Source organism: Diaphorina citri, unplaced genomic scaffold (genome assembly GCF_000475195.1).
Source record: "Diaphorina citri unplaced genomic scaffold, Diaci psyllid genome assembly version 1.1 scaffold1558, whole genome shotgun sequence".
NCBI classification, from domain to species: Eukaryota; Metazoa; Arthropoda; class Insecta; order Hemiptera; family Psyllidae; genus Diaphorina; species Diaphorina citri.
Genome location: NW_007378984.1, coordinates 45,637 through 55,270, shown reverse-complemented (window position 1 = coordinate 55,270; position 9,634 = coordinate 45,637). Strand labels below are relative to the sequence as shown.

The following is a 9,634-nucleotide window of genomic DNA, read 5'->3' as shown; positions in this document are numbered from 1 at the left end:
CCCCCCCCAATACGTTTCTATAGAACACAAAATTACAGCGCCGCAGGCAAAATTTTTGCGAGAAAATTAAGTAGCCCCTTCAAGGTTGCATACTTTTTTTACTGACCAAAAATTCTTTTTCCATTTTTTAGGCTTTGAAAATTTCCCCTAATACATTTCTATAATTACAGCGCCACAGGCGAAATTTTTTCGAGAAAATATGAGTTGCCCCTTCAAGGTTGCATACTTTTTTATGGACCGAAAATTCATTTTTTTTTTTTTTTTTTAGGCTTTGAAAAATTCCCTGACTTTTTTGGATTTTTGTCAATTTTTTGAGAAATTCCCTGACAATTCCCTGACTTTTCCAGTCTCCGTGAAATTCCCTGACAATTCCCGGTTTTTCAGTCTGGTAGACACCCTGCTCAATACATAACCAAACTGGTCTCAAACCTCAATACATTATGTATTGAGGTTTGAGACCAGTTTGTATTTACAAATAAATAAATATCTTATTAACTCTTAACATATTAATCAATTAGGTACAATAACTTTTTTTTTCTTGTAGAACGTCCTGGCGCAATAACCCAATGGATTCGTTTAAACATGGTATATTCTATTAATCCCATTGGATTAACAAGTCTTCAAATGTGGTCCCGGGTTATAGACTTTTTTTTTCAATTTCTATTCTGTGTAAGTACTGTGCTACCATGTATTACAGTGTATTATTTTCTGTGTACAGTGTACAGTTGTACACAAATAAAATATAACTTGACAGCAATGAAATACTCTGTGTATGTATTCTGTGTTCTGTATTGACTTAGTTTGACATTATTCGTGGTTCAGTGAACTATACATCCCACTCAGATAATCCTAAAGCATGTGGGATTTATGATTGAGGGTATGATTACTGAGTGATTATACAAAGTATGATATGTACCTAGAAGCTAGAAAGGAAGCTTTGTATAAGAGGGGTTACGCATCTGTTAAAACAGGCATGTCAAACTCAAAATGTATAGAGGGCCATTTTTAATATTTGTTGAACATTGGCGGGCCGCAGGTATTCAACCCCCCCCCCCCTAGTGAAAAAAAAATGTAAAAAAAAATCATGGGATTCATTTGTTTATTATAAAAAAAGTTTTTTTTAGTAGGTACCTACATAAAAACTTACAATTGAACTTAATTAAAGAATCAAGCCAGTGTAATAGCTTACTTCTGCCCAGATGCCTGGCAACGAGTCTCCAAATGCAGCGTGCTAGTGATTATAATCCAAAATTTTAGTAGGTAAGTAGGTATTATTTTATTAGATACGTTTACCAAGAAGTACTTTTTAACTTCATTTTGTTTCAAAGTTAAAGTAATAAAATAAAAAAAAATGTCTCCTTGTGAAATATTATTGATTTATTTAATATTATACCCTTGTGGCTCGCAGCGGGCCGCACAATTTGACCAGGCGGGCCGCATGCGGCCCGCGGGCCGCCAGTTTGACATGCCTGTGTTAAAATGTTCCATAAACTAAAATGTAGAAAAATTTAATGGGATTTGACATTCAAAGAGGAACTGAAGAACTTAAAGGGGGGCTTTTCACCTTCGCAGTTACAATTTCTTCTATGAAACATTTTTTTTTAAGCAAGCAAACGCGTAACCAATTAACTAAATAAATTGATAATTCTATAGTTTGTACTAATATGTTGTATTCCTGTTTATTGTACTGATTAAAAAAATAAATGAGAGCACCTTTTGCTATTAGTAAAAAATTGATGAAATCAATTTAATAGTAAGAGAACAATGTGGTAAAATACAAAAAGCCAGCCTAGTTGGTAGTGCGTCTGCCTTGTAAGCGCTAGGCCGCGGGTTCGATTCCCGCCCGGGGCGGATTTTATCCTCATGGGATAATGTTCGTTCTCGGAACGGCTGGCTTTCTCCTATCCTGTCTTCCTTCTCTCTTCGATTTCGGGACGATAAGACCATAGCAGTTACAGTTCCCTCTGTCAAACCTATTAAAAAATAATAATAATAAAAAAAAAACCTTTATGTAGGTATAACTTCGTTGAGTCCTGACACCGTAACAGTACTGTTCCATATCTAATGGAGCAGTTGCAAATGGGTAAAAATTATAAATAAATGGTCGATTCCTATGTAAAAAGTTGGGAAAAATCCAAATCTGAGGTCAAAACTCCGAAAAAACAACTGTAAAAGGTCGAAAATTCAATTTTTATAATGAAAAAGTTCAAAGATTTGTGACGTCAGACTTAACGCAGTTGCTATTTTTGTCCGCTAGGTAGCGCCACTATGCAAGCACGCTAGCGGAGGAGCAGAAAGAAATGCGCAGAACCGTATGCGCACAAAACATTAATGCGTTGCCTGCAAGGGAGCTTTGCTCGGGACATCTGATGTGACGTCATCGCCTACGGGAGCGTATGCCGTGACGTCAAAGTTTACGATTTACCGGTATCGATTTATCTCGGGATCTAGAAGTCGTAGAAGAAAAAGAAAAAATCCGTCAGTCCTCATTTTATCGCTAATTTTACCTGTAAGCTGATATTGAACCGGTCTAGCACATGCAGCACCGAGGAACCTTTGGAATGAGCGAACTTCCAGTTATCTCTCACCTTGCCAACCAGAATCTGTAGATCGTTCAGTTCCATCACGTAACGATCGTACAGACGATCCAACAGCGATCTAAAAGAAATTGATGAACATGAAAAGTAAACGGAATGAAAAATAAAAGAATTCTATTTACACCAAGAAACAATGAAATATAAATGAAACTAAAGAATGAACAGATAAAGACGAAGAAGAAGAAGATAAGATAATAATGTATATTATTTGTATTGAGAATATTGAAATTCCTGTTACAACAAAGACGAAGAAGGAGAAGGAGAAGGAGAAGGAGAAGAAGAAGAAGAAGAAGAAGAAGAAGAAGAAGAAAAATCAAGAAGAAAAATAATTCAGCAAGACAGAAGAATTCACTACTCAAGTACTTACAGGGATTTATTCAAAAAGAAAATTTTATTGTTAATGTGATAAAAAATAAACTTCCATATTATTATTATTATTATTATTATTATTATTACAGTCAAACCTGTCTAAGTGGGAATCCAAGAAGGCTCCGGACCTAGGAAAAAGGCAACCTTTCCCACTTAAAGAGGCTCCGGACCAAGTATCTAGAAATAGTCATTCCCACTTATCCAGGTTTCCCACTTATCCAGGTTTCCCACTTAGACAGGTTTCCCACTTAGACAGGTTCGACTGTAGTATTATTACCGGTCGTTAAGCCCAGTGGTGGTGGGGTTGGGTGGTAGATCACCGGCCGAGTTGACACGGGAGTAGGAGAGGGGAGGGGAGTCACCGAACTGGGAGGCGGGTGGGGTGGAACATGGGGTGGCGAACGCTGAAATAGAGAGGGGGGAGGGGATTTATTTATTATTATTTCCTTTTTACTTTCCTTATCCCATAGGAAGGAAAGTAATGTAATCGGGTCAAATTTTTGATGGTCAAATTTTAGTGCCAAAACACGTTTTGAGGTCCCTAGAGCCTAAATCCAAAGTTTCAGCCATTGGTCCGTGTGTGTGTCTGTCTGTAAACAAAATATCTCGAGAACGGAAAGAGCTAGACAACACTAGTCATACATAAAAAAAAACACATTTATCACCATCTTACCTTCATCATCTTCATTATCAAACGAATCTGCGCTAATCACTTGACTGCTGGTGCTTATCACATCCATACCACTCTTCTTATTACTGAAGTGAAGCTTGCCAAAGTCTACAACACAGATGACAGCATTCTTGTCGTTGAAATGTTCCACCAGGAAAATCTGCGGAGCCGAAATGTTGAACTCAAGGTCCCAAACTTTCTTGTTACTCTGGAAAATGGGAATAAATAATGTAAGCGCTAGGTCAAGGGTTCGATTTCCGCCCGGGACAATTTTATCCTAAACAGATAAGGTTCAAACCTCTTCAGCGGTTCAGTCAGAGTTAGACGGTTAGAATTCTTCGAAAAAAAGGGCTTCTACGACCCCCCCTCCCCGAAGGACCAATCAGCCCCAAAGTTTGTCGGAAGAATCAAGATGTCCAATCGAGTCCAATACAACAAGAAAATTTCCTTTCTATGTTGGACATGTCTACCAAATTTCACTAAAATCGCACGAACCGTTCAAGAGTTATCGTTAAAAAAAAGAAGTGTTTCCCCAGGAATCGAACCCCGTGAGCTAGGGTAGCTACTCACCATATTGCCATGGGCTATATGATCCCAGTTCCTCAGGAGTCGCTGTTTGGTCTTGTACTTCATAGCGGCATATCCCTGTCGGGCCGCTTCTCTCAAGTCTTGATCCCGGGTCTGATGAGGCTTGGTGAAGAAATCAAGTAGCCACCTGGTCGCTACCTGTGAAAGTCAACATGGGGAATGTTAGCCCTGTTGTTATATGGGGAAATGTTAGATGGGACTGAAAAGTCCCTTTATACCGGCCATCCATCAATAAAAATGGTGTTTACTTATTCTTATTTATGATGTGTGATTAAAAAGAAGACTGATCTAAGAGCGTATCTGTAATGAGTTATGAAATAAAACGTTTCCATTTGAACGTGTTTGAGAAGGAGGACAGGATAGGAGAAAGCCAGCCGTTCCGGGAACGAACCTTGTCTGTTTAGGATAAAGTTCGCCCTGGACCGAATCGAACCCGCAACCTAGCGCTTACAAGGAAAGAACGTCATTGGCTCAAAATCGTTTAAATTAATATGAATAATTCTTTCAAAGACAAAAAATTTTAATACGCCTTTTCAGTGCTATGAAAAAAAAGGCAATGAAACATTGAAATACTCAAAGAGGAAGTCAAACACCCAACTACTTAAAAGAAAGAAAGAAAGAAATGTGTGTGTGTGTGTGTGTGTGTGTGTGTGTGTGTGTGTGTGTGTGTGTGTGTGTGTGTGTGTGTGTGTGTGTTTTAAACTTTTGGGTCACTATGACTATGAAACTATTCGCTATGAAAACTCAGGTATTTTGTTGTATTTCTTTTTCAGGCGCGAATCAAGCGGGAAAACAAAGACCACAACTTCATTTTGTCCCCGGTATCCGCGCATGCGCATCTGAAGAAGAACCTCAGCGAACAACCAATCAGATCCAAGTCTCAGCCTCGTATCTTCTGTGATCTTCATTTGGACAATGTGCCCCTTCACTTGTCCGACGTGAGTGTTTTTCTTCTTCTACCTTCGTCCATCTTCGTCCCAAAGCGAAGTTTTCTTCTTCTACCTTCTTCCTTATTCCATCTCCGTCCCAAAGCGAAGTTTTCCTTCTTCTACCTTCTTCCTTATTCCATCTTCGTCCCAAAGCGAAGTTTTCTTCTTCTACCTTCTTCCTTATTCCATCTCCGTCCCAAAGCGAAGTTTTCTTCTTCTTCTCTTCTTCCTTATTCCATCTTCGTCCCAAAGCGAAGTTTTCTTCTTCTACCTTCTTCCTTATTCCATCTTCGTCCCAAAGCGAAGTTTTCTTCCTCTACCTTCTTCCTTATTCCATCTTCGTCCCAAAGCGAAGTTTTCTTCCTCTACCTTCTTCCTTATTCCATCTTCGTCCCAAAGCGAAGAGAGAAGGAAACAGGATAGGATATAATAGTCAGCCGTTCCGAGAACTAGGAAACCTTATCTGTTTAGGAAAAATCCGGGCGGGAATCGCACCCGCGGCTTAGCGCTTAGATCAGCCACTCACTATCAGGTAGACCTGATCAGGTCTCAGGTCTACCTGATAGAGTCAGTTATACCTGATACCTAGTTAATATGTGCTCATCAGGTAGACCTGACGTTCGGACCTTTTCAGCCGTACCTGTCAGGTTTACCTGATAGTATGTGTGCTCATCAGGTATACGTATACCTGATCAGTTGTACCTGTCAGGTCTACCTGAAAGTGAGTAGCTGGTCCTACAAGGTGGACGCGCTACACTCCAAGCTAACTAGGCTGACAGTTTTTATTTCTCCAATAATGAAAGATGTTTATTCCCTCTTTCAGCTCCAGTACAGTCAAATCGTAGGCTGTCTGAAAGGCTTGAAGCGCCTGCAGAAGAGTCAGCAATACCAGAAGTTTCGCCCCTCCTGTCCTATCAAAGGCAACGCTCGCCTGTGGTGGCAATACGCCTTCCATTGTTGCCAATACAGTCGCAACGGAGACATGATTGTGACGAAAACTTGGCAACAGTGTTTGGATCGGGGACGAGATAATGTGAAATACGTGGAGGTGTATTGTAAGATACTCAATGCTCAGCCTGGATATGTGAATCTGACGGTGGAGGAGAGGAGATTGAAGGAGGAGATGGAAATGGAGAGGGGATATGAAAAACTGACCATCGAAATTTTGACCCGATTACATTACTTTCCTTCCTATAGGATAAGGAAAGTAAAAAGGAAATAATAATAAATAAATCCCCTCCCCCCCTCTCTATTTCAGCGTTCGCCACCCCATGTTCCACCCCACCCGCCTCCCAGTTTGGTGACTCCCCTCCCCTCTCCTACTCCCGTGTCAACTCGGCCGGTGATCTACCACCCAACCCCACCACCACTGGGCTTAACGACCGGTAATAATAATACAGTCAAACCTGGATAAGTGGGAAACCTGGATAAGTGGGAATGACTTTTTCTAGATACTTGGTCCGGAGCCTCTGTAAGTGGGGAAGGTTGCCTTTTTCCTGGGTCCGGAGCCTTCTGTGGACCTCTGTAAGTGGGAATTTGTAGGAAAGTATAGCATATTCCTCTTCCTCCAAACCAGTGTTCACATTTACCTCTATAAGTGGGAATAGGAAAACGGCAACCTCTCTAAGTGGGACACTTTTTAACTGGGAAACCTGGATAAGTGGGAAAAAATTGTTCGTCCTTTGGATTCCCACTTAGACAGGTTTGACTGTCCTAATAATAATATGGAAGTTTATTTTTTATCACGTTAACAATAAAATCTTTTTGAATAAATCCCTGTAAGTACTTGAGTAGTGAATTCTTCTGTCTTGCTGAATTATTTTTCTTCTTGATTTTTCTTCTTCTTCTTCTTCTTCTTCTTCTTCTTCTTCTCCTTCTCCTTCTCCTTCTCCTTCTTCGTCTTTGTTGTAACAGGAATTTCAATATTCTCAATACAAATAATATACATTATTATCTTATCTTCTTCTTCTTCGTCTTTATCTGTTCATTCTTTAGTTTCATTTATATTTCATTGTTTCTTGGTGTAAATAGAATTCTTTTATTTTTCATTCCGTTTACTTTTCATGTTCATCAATTTCTTTTAGATCGCTGTTGGATCGTCTGTACGATCGTTACGTGATGGAACTGAACGATCTACAGATTCTGGTTGGCAAGGTGAGAGATAACTGGAAGTTCGCTCATTCCAAAGGTTCCTCGGTGCTGCATGTGCTAGACCGGTTCAATATCAGCTTACAGGTAAAATTAGCGATCGAATAGAATGGTTTTTGATTACACACACACACACACACACACACACACACACACACACACACACACACACACACACACACACACACAACCCTGACTCCAAAAACGTGACTTTGACGAAAAGTTAATAGCTCATTCCTCAAGGAAATTCAGCTTAAAATACTTCAGGTTTTGATGTTGCTTCTTTTTGACACACTACTATCACGTCACCTGTGCTCATGTGAAGTCAGAAAAATGTAGTTTATAAAAGTTGTCCCATAATATTGCAGGTAATTTCGTTCAGGACAGCTACACTACTATCATGAGCTCACGTGGCGTGATTGTGTGTTTCTATGTGATTGTTACTTCAAGATAAGAAGAATGGACACACAGCTGCACAACTTTAGGTTTGATGAGAGGCATACTACGGGATGGGCATGCTACGACGTGTGTCCCAATAGATGGCCAAATTGTTCAGCTGGACCAGTTTGAACGAATGGTTCGGGTCAGATCGTGTACACCCGGGTGCCCATTGGTCATCACATGATTGGGCGGCGAGAGAATCGATAGCCACGCCCATCGCGAAGATCGAACCCGGCACTGTGAGCTCATCCTCGTACCGAATGTGAACGTCGGCGATGTTTAACTGGGAAACAGAATGAACAAAATAATAAAATAAATACTTTTTTTAGTGCCTTATTTTAGATTGATTTACTTACATCTCGGTATCTAGAAGTCGTAGAAGAAAAATAAAAATTCCGTTGGTCCTCATTTTTCCTGCTCTATGACTTTGAAACATCACCCAACTGATCTATTGAAAATAATAATAAAATGTTATGTAATGCAGTTAAAGTAGTACAGTGACTACACTTCCATTGTAAAAGAGGTACCCTTGAAATTTAGGAGGAATGTTCACAACAAAAGGAATTTTTCTTGCTAAATTTTGGATGGCCCCTATCATTTTTCCCCTTCCCTCATTTTTTGAGCAAATGAGAGGGCCTTGTAAAAACTTCTCTTGTAAACTTCACACAGCCAAATAGAATAGAAACTGAACAATTGACCAACATGAAATCAGCATGAGGCTATTGCCCGCCACACACGTTCAAACATGCTTCACAGGCGGCTTGTCAGGCAAGCTTGAACGTATGTGGCGGAAAGAAGATCAAAGGCAACAGGCAGCCTATTGCTCAATGAAAATTCAACCATTAAACGTAATGCATCATGCCTGTTATTCCCACCACACACGTTCAATCATCCTCTGGCTGGTATAATAGAACCAAGGGTTAGATGAGAGGTAGCACAAATAATTTCCTCTAGTCTGGTGAGCTTTACTCAGGTTCCTCGAAATACCCGTCTTCACTGGCTAACACAAACTTCATCACAGACTCTGTATTTTCAATTTTCATTTGCGAAGTTAAATAGTCTTCCTCCATCTCAGAACATTGGTCATCTGAGTTTGAACTCGTGGAATCCTGTAATTGAAGAATGTGAAATGAACATTATGCTTGGACAGAAGAGTTCACTGTGTAAAGAAAGTTCTTTGAAGAAGAAGAAGAAAAATACCTATTGGGGCAATTTGTCTCATAATGGATAGTGGATTTTTTTTTTTATTGTATGGACGTTTTATTTTTTCAAAGGATATAAATAGAATACAGAACAAAGGAACATTTAACAAAAACAAAAAAAATACTAACACTTCTATGAGTAGTCCTCCTCCACGTTGGTGCACCCTGGATAACGCTAATCAGATTACATTTAAACGCCAAACTGTCCTTTTGATCTCTTGGCTATCTTAAATATTTTCATTGGATATAATAATAATAATAGATTTATTGCTTGCTTTCTTTATACAACAATCTTTTCAAGTTCCACTAAGTACACGTAGGTAGTACTTTTCGGGAACATTAATTGCTATTATAGGTAATTCTTCTTTTTTCTTTCTATTGTAGGAGTTTTTCTTATGATTTAAATTTTATAGTGGTCTGTCATTATGTGAACATGTGTTACTGTCTTTATAGCCTCTTCTATCATGTAGGTATATTGGCTTTTTAAAAAAAAAAAAAAAAAAATGTAATGAAACAGGGTAAAGCTGTCAAGCACCTTAATATAGAGAAGAAAAAAAAAATGGGACCATGTATAGTATAATTATTAATATCCATAAATATATTTACTAAGTAAAAATACAAAAAAAGTTATACAATACCATCATACAAATTTAATACAATATTCATGCTATGTTCAAACAATACAATATA

At 39.0% G+C, this 9,634-nt stretch overlaps 1 protein-coding gene and 1 long non-coding RNA gene across 2 annotated transcripts in view; both read right to left on the bottom strand.

The window, feature by feature from the left end:
- LOC103516395 (vacuolar protein sorting-associated protein 13D-like) overlaps window positions 1-4,556 on the bottom strand; it is a 10,536-nt gene extending 5,980 nt beyond the window's left edge. The window contains exons 1-5 of the mRNA XM_026828805.1: window positions 4,521-4,556; window positions 4,207-4,362; window positions 3,640-3,844; window positions 3,244-3,370; window positions 2,508-2,658 (exon numbers count right to left, since the gene is read on the bottom strand). Coding sequence (XP_026684606.1) covers window positions 2,508-2,658; window positions 3,244-3,370; window positions 3,640-3,844; window positions 4,207-4,362; window positions 4,521-4,556 — 675 coding nt within the window. The remainder of the gene's footprint in view (window positions 1-2,507; window positions 2,659-3,243; window positions 3,371-3,639; window positions 3,845-4,206; window positions 4,363-4,520) is intronic.
- A 3,621-nt stretch (window positions 4,557-8,177) lies between these two features.
- Window positions 8,178-9,292, bottom strand: LOC113470403. The gene is made up of 2 exons (XR_003393466.1): window positions 9,074-9,292; window positions 8,178-8,851 (listed from the first exon to the last, which is right to left on the bottom strand). It is a non-coding gene; the product is annotated as an uncharacterized LOC113470403 (long non-coding RNA).
- Window positions 9,293-9,634: the final 342 nt, after the last annotated feature.